Source organism: Panthera tigris, chromosome C2 (assembly GCF_018350195.1).
Source record: "Panthera tigris isolate Pti1 chromosome C2, P.tigris_Pti1_mat1.1, whole genome shotgun sequence".
NCBI classification, from domain to species: domain Eukaryota; kingdom Metazoa; phylum Chordata; class Mammalia; order Carnivora; family Felidae; genus Panthera; species Panthera tigris.
In genome coordinates this window covers 654,473-670,755 of record NC_056668.1, presented here as the reverse complement: position 1 = coordinate 670,755, position 16,283 = coordinate 654,473, and the positions used below count along the sequence as shown (strand labels likewise).

The window sequence follows — 16,283 nt, the reverse complement described above, 5'->3', positions numbered from 1 at the left end:
AACACGCCCCTTCCTAGAACAGCTGCTCACAAACACGGTGGTTTGACACGCAGGCATAAGTGGCTACGATCAGACATTGTTTAACCCAGCCTCAGTTTTCCCAAACGTGACCAGAGTGTGTGTGGGCTTGGGCTTCCCAGGCACCTCCCGAGTCCGCTCCTGCCTCCAGCCCGTGCTCGCCACGACCCGCCCCCCGGTGGGCCTCCCACCCGGGCCTTACTGGACGCCGCTTGCTTCTTGTTTCAGTGCTACAAGGTGAGCTGCCTGGAGATCCCCGGGCCTCCCGGCCCCAAGGGCTACCGCGGACAGAAGGTAAGACGCCTGCACGGCCCCCCGGGCCTGGCCTCTTCAGCTCCAAATTTAGGACCAACCACACCTCGAATGGCCTCAACGCTTCTGACCTTAGAAGTACCAAAATTCACATTTTATCTACGTCCTTTTAAATGGCGTTTTGAGAAAAGTAGGAACAGTTCTGTTAGTACTGAGGTTGGTAAAGCAGCCTGCTCGAGCATGTCGGCGAAACCGGAAACAGGCTTCTGTAGTGACCCGGTTGCTAATTCATGCAAAGCACGCACTTCCGCCGTCTGTCAAATAGGCAGGTTTCCATTTTTCTTACAACACTCACTACCAGGGTATCAGAAGTACCACTAGTTCACGTCAAAGGTTATAGATAAAGGCCGAGGAGGGAGAGAAGCCTCAGGGGGCTGAGCGCCCCCCACCCAGAGACACAGTTATGGGGAAGTTGTTACCACGTAGCCTCGGGTTTTCGCCTTTTCTAAGGGAGCTGCTTAAACCAGTAGAGATGTAGACACACGTCCACCAGGCCTCCGGCTAAACACTCCCACTGCCCTCTCTCCTGGGTGGTGGTGCCCAGGCATGGATATGGCCACAGCTCTGGCCACCGTGGTCCTCCCGGGTACGGGTCGCTGGAAGTTGCCTCAGGGACCACAGCTGGCCTCTGTGGAGCCACAGAGGAGCCCCAAAACAGGACACAGCAGTACAGAAGCCTCTGCCCTCTTGCTTCCTGCAGTCTCTTGTCCTCTTTCTGCCTTAGTTTATCCCTTTTTCCATCATCTGCTTTTAGGGTGCCAAGGGCAACATGGGTGAGCCAGGAGAGCCTGGGCAGAAAGGACGACAGGTGAGTGTCCTCCCCACCCCTTCCCCGTCGGCCGCGCTTCTCCAGGACTGGGGTTATAGCTGTGACCTCTGTTTTTCCACAGGGAGATCCAGGCATCGAAGGCCCCATTGGATTCCCGGGACCCAAGGCAAGTTGCTGCCCGCCCTGCCCCCATGGCCAGTGGGACGTGGGGACAAGCCTGGGTCAGGTGGAGCTGGCCACCCTCTCCACCCCCAACGCAAGAAGTGAAGCATCTCGATATTTTGGAAGTCGTCCCCGAATCGAGCACCCCGCCTGAGGCTGACACCCAGCCGCTGTTCCCCTGAGCCCGTGGGTGCAGCTCACACCCCACGGTAATGCTGCTCTTTTTTCCTTCCAACCTCAGGGTGTTCCTGGTTTCAAAGGAGAGAAGGTGAGATTCTGACACAGCCACGGCCCCAGCCCCCAGCAGCGTCTGTCAGCGAGCCTGTGGCCCGCATCAGGGCACGGGACCCGTCGTCATGCCACGAGCGGCCCTCTCGGGGGCCCTTCTGGCCTCTTTGGTCCAAGGCAGACCTGGGCCCCTGAGGCAGCGGTGTCTGTGATGCTGAAGGCGCCTAACTGACCCACCTCACTTTCCTCCTGCGCAGGGTGAATTTGGAGCTGACGGGCGGAAGGTAAGCTGGCTGTGCAGGCCGGGCGGGCCGGGTGCCCCACCCTCCTGCTGCTCCCAGGTTGATGATCACACCTCTCCCTCCAGGGGGCCCCTGGCCTGGCTGGCAAGAACGGGACGGATGGACAGAAGGTAGAGTGCATCTGGGGCGCCCTCCCTGGGCTGGGCGGGAGTGCAGGTGCATATCGGTGTTTCCGACGTATGGGGGTAAGCGAGCCTCCGGGAGACCCTCAGGTTCTTACCTAGGGCCAGGCCTCTGGGCCCCACTGGCCACTGCCCACAGCCTGTAGCTTGATGGGTCCCAGTGGCACCTATCCAGTGGACACGGGACAAATAACACCGACAGAGCCAGTGGACATTTGTTCCCGAGGACCCACCCTGTGCTCCAGATCTGGCCCACCTGGCAGGCTGCGCACATGCACACGTGTGGGCACAGGGAGAGGCACTCGGACCCTCTGTTCTGGCTATGACCCAGGGACTCACCATCACCCCACAGAAATGCCCCCATGCAGTCGAGCCGCTGAAACACAGCTGTGTGCCCGTGGGTGTGGAAGCCGCACAGACCGCACCTGTGCATACACCCATGATTGGTACACCTCCCTGATGCACCCTCCCCCTCCCCTCCCCTCCCCTCCCCTCCCCTCCTCTTCCCTCCTCTCCTCCAGGGCAAACTGGGGCGCATTGGGCCTCCTGGCTGCAAGGGAGACCCCGGGAGTCGGGTAAGCCCAGCTTGTGTTCCTCCTCGGGTTAAGCCCCTGGCTCTGGGTACCCGGCGGGGTGGGCAGGGTGGTGGCCAGCCCCTCGAGCTGCAGCAAGGAAGCTCGGACCCTTCCTTCAGCCCCTCTCCTGCTTGTACCTGACTCCCACCCAGGGTTCAGCTGAGGCCGTGGTCACACAGGAGGGAATAACCTCAGGGAATTCTGGGGGAGGTCAAGGGCGGCTACTTCTCAGAGTCCTGACAGGAGGGTTCTGGCAGCAGAGACCCAGGCAGAGCACTCAATCCAGATAGTGGGGTGTTTGCCGCCCTCCCCCAGCCAGCCCCGAGCTGACCGGGAAACCCCGGCACCGCTTGGGGCAGGAGCCAGGACAGCCCTATCATCCTGTCTTGCAGGGCCCCGATGGATACGCAGGCGATGCCGGCAGCCCTGGGGAGCAAGGGGACCAGGGCACCAAGGTAGGCTGCCTGGCCAAGGTGGCAGGCCCTCCACGACAGACCCAGTGGCCCTCTCCCCACCTGCAGCACCAGGCCCCGGGGAGAGGCAGCCTGGCCAAGAGGGCCTGTCCCTGCAAACCGGCTGTCAGGCAGGAGGCCTGGGAGTACCCTGCCTGAGGGGTCACAGGGTGCCCATGTCCAGGGGGTGTGGGGCGCTCACACTCAAGAGGGTCACGGGGTGCCCGCCTCCAGAGGGGTCAAGGGGTGCCCATGTCCATGGGGTGTATGGTGTTCACACTGGGAGTCAGAGGTACTCACACTCGGGAGGGGATCACGGGGTACCTGCGCCCTGGGGCTGTGGGGTACTCACACTCAGGGGAGTTATGGGGTGCTCACACTCAGGAGGGTTGCGGGGTGCCCACGCCCAGGGGGTCATGGGACACCCACGCCCTGGCAGTGCTCTCACACAGGGGGCCACGGAGTGCCCTGCCCGAAACGGTAGCAGTCCATGGCCAGCTTAGGACCGTGTATCCTGGCTCAGCTCTGCGGTGCCCCGATGGCCACAGCAACAAGCCCAATCCCCTCCCAGACCTCTCCGGGCCCCCTCTGGAAAGCTCTCAGCTCCCTCGGGTGTTCTGCGTCCACCCTCCTGGCTGCCCAGGCCGTCGGAGGAGCAGGAAGGACAGCCCTTCGCCGGGCCCGTGTCTGGCGAACTCGCCCGCGTGGGGCCGTGCGGGGCCCACCCCTCGAGAGCAGGGTCCTGCCCTGTTGCCAGCGTCCGAGGGATGGGAAACTGATCTCTCCAAACTTTGCCAGGGAGATGCTGGCCGCCCAGGACGCAGAGGACCCCCAGGAGACAACGGGGCCAAAGGCAGCAAGGCAAGTGCCCCTGGCGGGTCCCCGCTCTCCCGCTGCAGCCAGACAGCAGCCGCGCCCGCCGGCACAGAGCAGGGAGCGCAGGAAGGCCCTGTGCTCTGCGCACGCTGCCGGGTGACTGGGGCCCCCCACACCCACCCGACGGTGGCCGGGCTGTGGAGTGAGGACGCTCAGCGGGGCCCTTCCCTGCCGTGGCTCACGTGTCTCCTCTCCGCAGGGGTATCAAGGCAACAACGGGGCCCCCGGAAGTCCCGGGGTGAAAGGAGCCAAGGGCGGGCCTGGCCCCCGAGGACCCAAAGGCGAGCCTGTGAGTTCACGCTCCTCCCCCACCGACCCCTGGGGCCCAGAGGTCAGTGGCGGCCGGCCAGTGTGGGCTGTTCCCTCTGGCTCCGGCCCGCCCGCCCAGCCCCGCTTGCAGGGGCACCCCCCACACCCTGCTTGGGGCCTCTTTGCGCCCTGCATCCTCCAGCTGCTCCTCGTGTGCCCCTTGCCCCCTGGCGCAACAGACCGCCTGCGGTAGCACTCAGGCAGGGCCAGACCCCTACTGGCCAGGCTCCGCTGCCTGGGAACGGGCCTGGTGTCCCCGCAGTGCCCTCCCAGGGAGACACTCCGAGGGCTGAACTTACACGCAGGCGTGCACCCTGTGGGTCCCTCACGGTGACCCCGCCCAGCTGTCCCCTCATGTCTACTGCAGGTCGAATGGGACCTGGTCCCAGCCTGACCCTCGGAGGGGACACATCCCGAGGACTGGCCTCGCCCAGAAGTGAACAGAGTGACCGTGCTGATGGCTGGTCCAAGCTGGGCCCCAGTCACATCAACTAAAACTCCTAATTGACTAGGTCTTACGAGCTGATCAGGAACTCCTCATTTCCTAAATCCTTGGGTACAACGAAACTTACCCAACAGATGACCAAGGCCCCTCCCCCAAAGTCCATGTCCAAGTGTGGAGAGCAGAGAGTGGAGGCCCCACATGGCCCTACCACCAAGGCCTCCCCTGTTCTCTGCAGGGGCGCAGAGGGGACCCAGGAGCCAAGGGCAGCCCGGGCGGTGACGGCCCCAAGGGTGAGAAGGTGAGTGTCTGAGAAGGGCAGCTGTTGGCTGAGTCTGCACCAGCGTCTCACCGTGGTGTCGACAGGGCCATGGGACAACGGACAACCAACATCCCCCCACCATGGTTCACCCGGGAAAACAAAAGTGACCCCTGGGTCCTGGCCATTGGTGGGGGCAGAGGCACCTCCTACAGGTTCTCAGAAAACAGGAGGCAGGTCATCCCCACCCACAAGCCCTGCCGAGGAGCGTGGGCAGGATAAAGCCAGTTTCATGAGTGACATGCACAGCTGTGCAGGCTTCGCACCGCTCCACCCCACAGCTTTCGATTGCAGACACACACACTCCTGTAGCTAACGCAGGATGTCTTTGTCTTTGTGGTAAAATCCGAGGGCTGACCGTATCCCACAAGACCTGGGTCAAGGGCTTGAAGGAGGGGCTTCCTCCTCTGGGAAATGGGTGGTAGTCCCTATCCTGGTGCATGAACCTGCACGAGCAGGGCTGCTGTTCCAGCGAAACCTGCCATAATCTGGCATCCTCCCCTCCAGGAAGTTAAATGATCCCCTCCTCTCCCCTGCCCCTCCACATGCCCAGGCTAACTGGGCCTCTCTTCCAACAGGGAGACCCTGGCCCTGAGGGGCCCCGGGGTCTGGCTGGAGAGGTTGGCAACAAAGGAGCCAAGGTAAGTGAGGCCACTCATCCTCCCAGGGCAGGCACCCAGCTCCCCGGCTGGAGGGGGGGAACTGGGACCCCCTGTCCTTCTTCTGCCCAGGACCTCTTGGAGAGCAGGAGGAACCCCCCCACCCCCCACCATCCCTGCCTAATCTGCAGTGATCAACAGCGGGGTCTCTGAGGTGCCCTCATCCGATTTCTTTTCAGGGAGACCGAGGCTTGCCTGGACCCAGAGGCCCTCAGGGGGCTCTCGGAGAGCCCGGGAAGAAGGTCAGCAGCGGGACACCTGGGAGGGCCCTGCGGTTCTGGGGCCCCCACCCTGTAATGCCACTTGGGTCCTCCTGTCCTCAGGACACTGTTCCCAGGCAGGACACTGTCTCCATGACCCATTCGGACAGCAGCACAGTGGGGGGACGAGAGCCACTGTGCACCTCACACGGATGCCCTGCCCTGAGGCGTCCAGCTTTATCATTTGGGAGGCAGCAAGGGGGAGACAGGGCGTGGAGTCTGGGGGCCAGGCTGCGGCACGTGGAAGAAGAGGCGGGCCGTAAAGCTCAGGGCGCCCGGTCCCCCCAGAAGGGCAGTGTTGCTGGAGCTGAGCAGTCCCCATCTGTGCTGACTCCGCTTTCTCTCTGCCCTCAGGGATCTCGGGGAGACCCCGGTGACGCTGGTCCCCGTGGAGAGTCAGGACAGCCCGGTCCCAAGGTACCCCCCACACCCTGCTGGACAGGACCAGCCTCAGCTCTAGAGTGAGGTGGCCGGGAGTGTGCCAGTCCCGGCCCCCTTGGCGTGGGGGACATGAGGGGGCCGGGCAGCCCCCGCTGTTCTCGCCCTGGGGGGTAGCACGTCCTTCCCCAGGCGGGGCCCTGCACGCATGGCTGCCCCCCACCGGGCCAGCAGCCCAGCCCCCTCCGCCCTCATCCTTGGTCCCTGCCAGCCCGGTGTCTTCCTTTCCCACTGGACCCTCCCTGACCGGCCTCCCCGTCCCGCAGGGAGACCCCGGCAGGCCTGGATTCAGCTACCCAGGACCCCGAGGAACGCCTGTAAGTCCTGGCATGGGTTTGGGGGCCCGCTAGTTCCTGCAAGGGCCTCCCTCCCGGGGACAAGGTGAGGGGAGTGGGCACAGGGTCACCTGGCAGGGGCAGGGCCCCCGGAATCGTCCCAGACCCGGTGCAGCTGCCGTGGCACTCACCTTCAGCCCCATGGCTTTATACAGGTTGTGACACCTGAGACCATAAGGCGTGGGGGGTGGGGGTGGGGGCTTCCAAACATCTCTGGGTCCCCGGGAAAGCCAGCCGCCCGCCCGAGGGACAGCCCTTCAGGCTCCGTGACCATGACCTGTGCTTGCTTCCCAGGGAGACAAAGGCGAGCCTGGTCCTCGCGGCCCCGAGGTACGTACCGAGGCCCGCTCCGCGCCCACCGTGGGGTGGCCCGCATGCCCCTCCCCTCCCACTCGGCCACCAACGAGCTTCCCGTGCTGAGCTCTGCATGGTGGTAACTGCCACGTGCTAGTCTCTGTCAGACGGAAAATCGCATCTCTCCTGAGATGCCATGTGAAGTGGCCCAGCAGCAAACCCGACTGCCAGGCACAGGCTCTTCCCGACAAAAGCAGGCTGCACCCCCGCAGACGCCCTGGAGGTCTTGGCTGGGGGTGGAGGCAGTGCCCAGCTCCCCACCCCTGGCTGACCAGTGTCCCGTGTCTCAGGGGAGCAGAGGTGACTTTGGTGCCAAAGGAGAGCCCGGGAGGAAGGGCGAGAAGGGTGAGCCTGTAAGTACTCAGGGCCAGGCGTGCAGGGAGGTGCCGGGGGGTGCAGGGGGTGCAGGGGGCTGCAGGGGCTGAGAGTGCAGGGGGCTTCCGGGGCCTACAAGGGCCAGGAGTGCAGGAGGATTCAGGGGAGGTGCCGGGGGCTACGGGGGGGGGGGTGCTGGGGGTACAGAGGGGTGCAGGGGTTGAGAGTGCATGGGGGCTGCAGGGACAGGGGGTGCAGGGGGCTGTAGGCCTGCCAGGGTCAAGGCTGCCACCCGCCTGCCCTTCTCCCTCCTCAGGCGGATCCCGGTCCCCCTGGTGAGCCCGGCCTGCGGGGGCCAAAAGGAGCCCCAGGACCCGAGGTAGGTCAGTGGCTGGTCCCTCCAGCGCTCAGGCCACAGCCCTGGGCCAGCCCAGCCAGCGTGCACCCCAGACCTCGGGGCTGTGCCGGTGGCGGACCCGTGCGGTCGGTGCACAGCGTGTGGGGGGCTGCCCAGCCTCGGCCCAGACAGGGACCACCCCTCACTGTCATCCTTCCTCCTCCAGGGAGAGCCCGGCCCCCCTGGAGACCCCGGCCTCACGGTAAGTGTCAGGTGGGGATGGAATGGTGTTCCCCTCCCTCCTGAAATGGGAAAGCAAGGGCGGCGGGGATGAGGTCAGAGGCCGAGGTCAGCGAGCACTTGTTTTCTTGCTCCGGGGCTGACCCCCCTGTGTCGCAGGAGTGCGACGTCATGACCTACGTGAGGGAGACATGCGGGTGCTGCGGTGAGTCTTGGTCCCCACGCGGCGGAGGAGCTGGGCTACTCGTGTCCCTGGGGGGCCCTCGTCCAGGGGTCAGGGTCCTCTGTCTGGGTCGCGCCCTCCCCCTCAGGGTCACCGTGTCCCCCTGCGCGCCTGGCCGTGCACCGTGGGCGTGTCTCCCAGGGCCTGGGGTCAGTGCACACAGCCACCTGCCTCTCCCACTGACCCTGCCCCCGACCCCCAGACTGCGAGAAGCGGTGTGGGGCCCTGGACGTGGTGTTCGTCATCGACAGCTCTGAGAGCATCGGCTACACCAACTTCACCCTGGAAAAGAACTTTGTCATCAACGTGGTCAACAGGCTGGGGGCCATTGCCAAGGACCCCAAGTCAGAGACCGGTCAGCTGCGCCCGCGGTTGGGGCGGGTGGGGAGTCAGGAGGTCCCACTCACGGGCAGGGAGGCCAGGCAGGCCGGAAGCCCTGAGGTCCCGTCACGAGTGTCGGTGGACAGACAGAAATTCAAGGGAGGGGGTCTCAGCTCTGCCCAGGGTCCCCAAGTCTCCGCTTGAGGGTGGCGAGCCACGCAAGGCGGTGACACCTTCATGCCTGTGTCTGGCCGCCGCAGGAACCCGCGTGGGCGTGGTGCAGTACAGCCACAAGGGCACCTTCGAAGCCATCCAGCTGGATGACGAGCGCATCGACTCCCTGTCCAGCTTCAAGGAGGCCGTCAAGAACCTGGAGTGGATCGCCGGGGGCACCTGGACGCCCTCGGCCCTCAAGTTCGCCTACAACAAGCTCATCAAGGAGAGCCGGCGCCAGAAGACCCGCGTGTTCGCGGTGGTCATCACGGACGGCCGCCACGACCCCCGGGACGACGACCTCAACCTGCGGGCGCTGTGCAACCATGACGTCACGGTGACAGCCATCGGCATTGGTGACATGTTCCACGAGAGGCACGAGAGCGAGAACCTGTACTCCATCGCCTGTGACAAGCCGGAGCAGGTGCGAAACATGACCCTCTTCTCTGAACTGGTTGCCGAGAAGTTCATCGATGACATGGCAGATGTCCTGTGCCCGGGTGAGCAGCGGCCAGACCACACGCTTCCCTGGGCCTGTCCGTCTGGTGGGGAGGAGGACCCGCGGCAGGGGGGAGGGGGCTGGGGCGTCCACGGGCGGTGGGGGAGCCCAGCCCCCGCCGGCCCCAGCAGAGACTGACCGGGACCCTCGGCCCCTTTCCTTGCTCCCAGACCCTCAGATCGTGTGCCCGGACCTTCCCTGCCAAACAGGTAACTCGGGGCGCTGCCAAGCCCCCTGCCCTAGACTAGCAAGCAACCGGGTGCTGGGCAGGAGGGGCCGCTGCGGGACCCCTCCCTGGCAAAACACCTGCAGGTTGGCGTCTCAGCCCACGCCGGTGGTTTCGAGGCCCCAGGACCCCGGCACGTCTGAGGAGGGGCTGGGGTGGGGGTTGACATCTGGAGCCCTTCGGTCATCACCCCACCCCTCCCCACCCCCATTTAGCACATGTTAGGGAGATGCTCTGTCCCGGCCTGCGCTTGGCTGGCAGCCTACTGGTCTCCAGCGCAGACTCACAGCCTCGTCACCTTGTGGTCCCCACCCTCCGGGAGGAGCAGACAACCCAGGGCCATCTCAGCTCCCACAGGCGGAAACCCTGGATCCGGTCCACAAAGTGGCTGATTCACCTCCGGGAGGTGAACGCACGAAGCGCCACACGGCGCCGGCCCGTCCGCTTGCCTCCGCCCCAACAGCCCTGAGCCACTGCCTCTGGAAGCAGGCGCCCGCTTGTGTTCGGGCCTGTGCCCTCGCCTGATACGGTCGCGCTGCATTTGAGGTTGAAGTGCTGGGTGCACAGAGAGGCTGTCCCTGGGGTCCCGTGGGGCCAGGGAAGGGGCAGGACGGCATCGTCCGCGCTCCCCTGGCATCTAGATGCTACCTCCGAGGCTCAGCTGTGCAGTGACTGAGGCCAGGGGGCCCACGGAGGCGCCCTGGGTGTGGCGGAGACCTCCCCACCAGCCTGGGTTCTGGAACCAGCCCTGCACCTTCTGGCCGGGCCTCGGGCACCGGGCCCATATCCTCCCATGACCCGGCCCGGGGAGGTGGGGGCCACCGTGGGGGCACATGAGGCCATGCTGCCGGGTCCAGCAGAGGACACAGCTAGGAAACGCGTGGCCTGCACCCACGTCCACGTCTGCCGTGCAAAGTCAGCATTTTCTGGGCTTGCGTGTATACCCCTCAGGGGGCAGGACTGAAGGCGCAAAGGCAACCTGAGGGAAGGAACTGTCTTGGGTTGGGGGCAGGAGTCCCCACACTTCCCCTCACAGAGAACATCCCAGAAAGTGGCCATCACGGTTGTACCTCTGGCCACACCACGGCTATGTGAGTTCTGGGATCACTCTGGACGCCACCTGGGCCTGGGGTCCCCAGAGTCAGCTGGCGATGGCTGGAGGCAGTACCCACAGCTGTCTGAGACCTGAGGCCACACAGAGCTGCCGACCGTCCCCCCCCCCCCCACTGTGTCCCTGCCCTGCCCGTCCTGGGGTGGGGCCCCCCATCAGGCTGGCCCCTTGAAGGCCAGAACCCAGAGCCTCACCCCTGGTGCCAGGGCCCAACACTCTCGCCGTGCCCCAGCCGTGGCAGGGAAGCTTCGAGTTTTTCAGCACTGAGTACGAAGTTAGCTGAGGTTCTTTGTAGAGGTTCTTTGTCAAGCTGAGAAGGTCCCTCTGTTCCTTGTCACCGAGGATTCCATCATGAACCAGTGCGAAGGCTTTGTCATGTGCTTTTTCTTTATGTTTGGATAAGATCGTGTGACTTAGCTTCTTTAGCATGTTAATGTGATGGAGGGCATGGATTTTCAGATGGTGAGCCAAACTTGCAGACCTGGGATAAATCCCATCTGGTTGTGGTGTACAAATTGTTTTGTATATTGTGGCATTTGGTTTGCTAACAATTCGTTGGGGACTTTTGCATCTGTGTTCATGAGCGGTATCAGGCTGCGGTTTCCTTTCTTGTGAGGTCTCTGGTTTTGCTGTTAGAGTAACACTGGCCACTGGGATGCTGACCTTGCTTCCCCTGAGCCTCCAAGACCCTGCAGTAAAAGGGGGTGGTCCCCCTGGGAGGCCCTTCTCCATCTTCTCCTACCTTTTCTGCTAAAGTCATAAATAAGCTCATCCTTTAAAGCGACCAAAATTTCCAAGCATACTAGACACGGTGACCAGAGAGGAAGAAAGCAGATGTAACTATAGGATAAGATCTTGGGAACCATCATCCCCTGGCGCCCTGAGGGCTGGGTGTGCCTCTGGGCATTTCCAGGCCGCAAACAGGATGTTAGGTGGATGCTGTTGGCTGTGGCTTGACCCTGACCTTCTGGGCCAAATGGCTCCATCCACCCAGAGGCCTAGCCACCCCTAGGCCAGGGAGCAGCTTGCTTGGTTGGGTCGGAACCACGAGAGCTTCAAAGAGAAACAGAGCTGGACCCCAGCTGAGGTGCAGACTGAGCTTGGTCTGGGCGGCTGCTGCAGGGGCGGGAGCCCCAGGGCGACCTGAGCCCAACTCGCCTGGGACAGAGGCGGGAGACTCTCTAGGGCTGGGCGTGCAGGGGTTCAGGCACGGGGGGCAGTGCGTGTGTCGGGGGTGTGGGCTCCACGGGACCGGGCCGCCTGGGTTTGCTACCTGGCACCTACCCAGAGGACACAGAAACTCCTGGAACATTAGGACAGGAGGCCGTGGTGCATGCACCTGGAGAAGGGCGTCCACAAGATTAGGCCCTGACGCCGCGAGTGTCCGTGTCGGAGCCCCCGGGTCCGTGAGGGGACAGTTCTGGGCAGTGGAAGATGGCGCCTCAACACAGGAAGGAGGATTTATCACAGCAAGGTTTCTGGTAGCTCTTCTGAGAGGGGGTCCGGGGCGCCCCTGCCGATCGCCAGGTGGGGGCTGGAACCAACTAAACTCTCCCGGCCGCACTGGCTTTTCTCGGTCAGGTGTTGTAAGTGGGGCTGGGGTCCTCCGGGGGCACAGCCTCAAGCCGCTAGAAGCCAACCCGAGACTGGTCAAGCCTCAGTGCCACCTTGTGTACAAGAGTCTTGCAGGTCTCCAGGTCTGTAGCGACCCCGAAGGTGCTTCTGCTCCCCGTCCCCCCGGCAATGCGCTTTGCTGCTGGCCCCCAAGTCCCCTGTGAGCTCTGGCACCCGTGCTGACAGTGGGGGAGCTGCAGCCTCCCGCCTCCTCATCCCACCCCCTTGCCTTCTCTGGATGCCCCTGCAGATGGACCGCGGCCTGGCGGCGAGCCCCCGGTCACCTTCCTCCGCACGGAAGAGGGCCCGGATGCCTCCTTCCCCAGGACCATCCCCCTGATCCAACAGTTGCTAAACGCCACGGAGTTCACGCAGGACCCGGCCGCCTACTCCAGGCTGGTGGCCGTGCTGGTCTACACCGCAGAGCGAGCCAAGTTCGCCACAGGCAACGAGCGGCAGGACTGGATGGAACTGTTCATTGACACGTTTAAGCTGGTGCACAGGGACATTGTGGGGGACCCTGAGACCGCACTGGCCCTCTGCTGAAGCCGCAGGGGCTGCCCACATGCAGGGCTGGCCAGAGCTGCCCGGCCCAGCTGCGTTAGCTCCCGGTGGCTGCCACCACATGCTAAGGGGCTTAAAACAACAGAAATCTATTCTCGCTCAGCCTGGAGGCCGAAAATCCAAGACCCTGCTGTGGCAGAGCCACGCTCCCTCCGGGGGCTCCAGGGAAGATCCTTCCGGCCTCCTCCAGCTCCTGTCTGCCTCCGTTGTCACAGAGCCTGTCCCTTTTGTAGCCTGACTGCCCCGTCTCCCTCTTATAAGGAGCTTGTGGTGGCACTTAGGGCCCACTGGAGAATCCAGAATAGTTTCAAGGTCATAATTTAATTCCATCTGCGGTGGTTTTTTGGTTTTGTTTTTTGTTTTTTGTTTTTGTTTTGGGCCGTATAAGGTCATGTTCACAGGCTCCAGGATTAGGATGTGGACATCTTTGGGGGAGCCATTATTTAGCCAAAAATTGAGAGAAAGGAGCAGAGCCTCGTAAATAAGCCCAGAACCCCTAGCTTCCCCTCCAGCTTCTGCCTGTGGTCACCCCTTGTGCGTTTTTGTCAACCTCCCTGGTTGATGCCTTGGGGAAAACTCCCCTCCCCCCACGTGTGTCTCTGCTGGGAGTGACTTGGGAGCGCGGGGGACCTAGACTACTTGCTAGACGTTTTCAGCAAGTCCTGGCTGTGTGGATTTAAAGCAGAAGCTGCTTTTCATCCGCACTGCCCCCAAAATAAGCTATGTCATTAATAGAAGCTCCTTTAAAAAGAATCCTGCAATCGTTGCTCCACCTGCTGGTGGCCTGGCATCCACACCGCGTGGTGACACACCCAGGGGAGCATCCTTCAGATGTTGTGATCACATCTTAAACGTTCTATAAAAGCTGAAAAAGAATGTGAACACGTTGCTGTGCAAGTGATGTGCTGGGGCGACATGCCGCTGGCTGGGGGCTGGACTGAAGCAGCCCCCTGTGCAGGCGGGCGCCCGGTGCCCGCAGAGCCGCCCCAAACCTGGGTCCTGGGCTGAGGCCCTGATCGTTGGTGCCAGGAGTCAGAACCTCCTTGATGGGATCCCCACGCTCCTGGCCCCAGGGGTCAGCAAACCTGGACCCACGTCCCAGAGGGGGGCCCGTAGGGCTCAGGAGCTGAATGCAAGCAGGACCGGCCACCCAGCCCCGACTGTGGCTCTGGTTGAAGTCTCCAGCAAGGCCGCAGCAGGGGGGCCTGGCCGCATGTCTGTGGAGGGAGGGCCACATGTATGGCCTGGCCACATGTGGAGGGAGGGCCACGAGGAGTGGGTTTTCAGGCTGTGCTGTGGCGTCCGCATCCCGCAGAGGCGTGGCCTCGCCCCCACACTGTCTGGCGTGTCCAGGGCTGGTGACCACCCAGACACCAGCAGGGCCCTCCTCAGGTAACAGAGTCACCCAGGCTGCTGCAGGGGTCTGGGTGCACCTGTGCCTACTGCCTACCAGACTGGTGTCCAGTCAGAGAGGACACCGGCTCCCCTTGCCTGTGCCCCCAAAACTGGGAGAAGTGTGGCCCAGCCAGCATTGGCAGCTTTGGGGCAACAGGGACTGAGGGGGTTATGGCCACAGATGCGTCCCTGCAACCTGGAGGTCTTCGGGGCTGGAAGTCTTTATGAGATCTTTTTACGTGATTACAAATTCGAAAACAGCCTCCCTGACCCTCTCTCCCACCCGTACTGTGGGCTGTGGCCATTTCAGGGGTCCCCTTCCTGCCCAGGAAGGCCTGGAGAGACAGTGCTTGGAGGGTAGAAATAAGCCTCTCGGCCCTCACATTGGGGGACATTTCCTGGTGAGAGCAAAACCAGCAAAGATGGTGACAGGTTCCGAGGACATGGGGCAGGAGCCCCCATCCTCGCCTGGGGTCACTATGGTAAGGGTTCCCGATGATGGGTGACTTTGGACGCCACCCCACAACCCTGGTGGCTCTTAGGGCTCCAGTGGGGGACGGTGTACATAGATGGGCACAGGGCACAGCCAGGCGGGGCGCCAGGCTGCACCAGGGCCTGCGGCGGCCAGGACAGGTAGCCGGGTCGCCCGCCCACCACCCCGTTTTGCCCCCAGAGCTGTACGTGGCCCAGTGCACGCAGCGGCCTGTGGACATCGTCTTCCTGCTGGACGGCTCCGAGCGGCTGGGCGAGCAGAACTTCCACAAGGCGCGGCGCTTCGTGGAGGAGGTGTCCCGGCGGCTGACGCTGGCGCGCAGGGACGACGACCCGCTCAACGCGCGCGTGGCCCTGCTGCAGTTCGGGGGCCCGGGCGAGCAGCAGGTGGCCTTCCCGCTCACGTCCAACCTGACGGTCATCCACGAGGCGCTGGAGGGCGCGCGCTACCTCAACTCCTTCTCGCACGTGGGCGCAGGCATAGTGCACGCCATCAACCACGTGGTGCGCGGTGCGCGCCCGGGCGCGCGCCGGCACGCCGAGCTGGCCTTCGTGTTCCTCACCGACGGCGTCACGGGCAACGACAGCCTGGAGGAGGCGGTGCACTCCATGCGCAAGCAGAACGTGGTGCCCACCGTGGTGGCCGTGGGCGGCGACGTGGACGCGGACGTGCTGTCCAAGATCAGCCTGGGCGACGCGGCCGCCGTCTTCCGCGAGAAGGACTACGACAGCCTGGCACAGCCCGGCTTCTTCGACAGGTTCATCCGCTGGATCTGCTAGCGGCCCCCAGCCCCCGCCCCGACGTCCCCCCTGCCCTGCGCCCCCGGCCCCGGCTTCCAGCCGGCATCTCGAACTCCCAGCCCCCAAGGCCACACTGCCCCTGCCCCGGCCCGGCCCCAGCCCCGCCCTGCCCCGCCCTGCCCCGCGCCCTCAGCCTGGCACCCCCAGCTCCCCGGCCCGCAGGCGCCGTTCTCCCATCCGTGGTGCTACTCAGACCCCACCCAGAGGCCCCGCATGCTGGGGACTCGATCTCTCCAGGTGTGGGTGTGAGGTCAGGAAAGGAGGACCGCCACCCACGCCCAGCTCCTCCAGAGGGTCCCACAGCCCTACACCCCTCCTGCCCACGCCCCGCTCTCCATGCCCTCTCTGGACCCTAGAGGCTTCCCGGGGTGCACCCTGGTGGCCAGTGCTCCAGATTCTCCTCGGACAGGCCCCTCGCTGCCCGCCCCCCACCCAGCCTCAGCCCTGGGCTCCTCAGCCCCTCCGGTATGCTCCAGAGGGTCTCTGTGGGCCCCACCAACTCCACTGGGCTTGCTCCAAAGTGTCCGCCTGGCCTTTGGAGGTCACCTGTCCCAGACTGAGCTGTGACAGCATCCCTGCACATTCCTGTATGCACTCACCCCCATACAATAAAGGCTTTGAACTGCCTCCTGCTCTCCACCTCCTTATGTGTGTGCCCACCAAGGACCCTAGCAGTGGCCATGGAGACATTCAGACCGTTCACATGCCACCAGGACTGATCATGGTGCCCCGGCTGGCCTCCTCTCCTGGAGGCAGGTGCTGTCTCCGGGCACTGACTGTCCACACCACCCCAATGTATAGACTGGACAGCTTCAACCATGGATTCCATGGAATCCACACCTGTCTTGCCGGCATTGAGCTGAAAAGAATGCTACTTGCTCAGGGAAGTCCCTCTCTATCCCCAAACCAAGCCAAAGTGCTTTAAAAATGTTTGTTGTAGGGCATCTGGGTGGCTCAGTCAGTTAAGCGTCTGACTCTTGATCTCACTGTTTGAGTTCAA

At 63.6% G+C, this 16,283-nt stretch overlaps 1 protein-coding gene across 2 annotated transcripts in view; it reads left to right on the top strand.

Annotated features, from left to right (window-relative positions):
• Positions 1–15,909, top strand: part of COL6A2 (collagen type VI alpha 2 chain) — a 32,769-nt gene extending 16,860 nt beyond the window's left edge. The window contains exons 5-28 of one of the 2 annotated variants that reach the window (XM_042999148.1): positions 247–312; positions 1,085–1,138; positions 1,221–1,265; positions 1,503–1,529; positions 1,747–1,773; positions 1,857–1,901; positions 2,435–2,488; positions 2,881–2,943; positions 3,739–3,801; positions 4,016–4,105; positions 4,806–4,868; positions 5,465–5,527; positions 5,725–5,787; positions 6,160–6,222; positions 6,510–6,560; positions 6,873–6,908; positions 7,223–7,285; positions 7,564–7,626; positions 7,811–7,846; positions 7,984–8,029; positions 8,250–8,402; positions 8,629–9,081; positions 9,251–9,289; positions 14,664–15,909. In XM_042999148.1, the coding sequence (XP_042855082.1) occupies positions 247–312; positions 1,085–1,138; positions 1,221–1,265; positions 1,503–1,529; positions 1,747–1,773; positions 1,857–1,901; positions 2,435–2,488; positions 2,881–2,943; positions 3,739–3,801; positions 4,016–4,105; positions 4,806–4,868; positions 5,465–5,527; positions 5,725–5,787; positions 6,160–6,222; positions 6,510–6,560; positions 6,873–6,908; positions 7,223–7,285; positions 7,564–7,626; positions 7,811–7,846; positions 7,984–8,029; positions 8,250–8,402; positions 8,629–9,081; positions 9,251–9,289; positions 14,664–15,262 (2,325 nt within the window). In that variant the 3' untranslated portion in view covers positions 15,263–15,909. Of the gene's footprint in view, positions 1–246; positions 313–1,084; positions 1,139–1,220; positions 1,266–1,502; positions 1,530–1,746; positions 1,774–1,856; positions 1,902–2,434; positions 2,489–2,880; positions 2,944–3,738; positions 3,802–4,015; positions 4,106–4,805; positions 4,869–5,464; positions 5,528–5,724; positions 5,788–6,159; positions 6,223–6,509; positions 6,561–6,872; positions 6,909–7,222; positions 7,286–7,563; positions 7,627–7,810; positions 7,847–7,983; positions 8,030–8,249; positions 8,403–8,628; positions 9,082–9,250; positions 9,290–12,281; positions 13,173–14,663 lie in introns of those variants that run through there. The other variant, XM_042999147.1, reaches the window with a different exon arrangement.
• Positions 15,910–16,283: the final 374 nt, after the last annotated feature.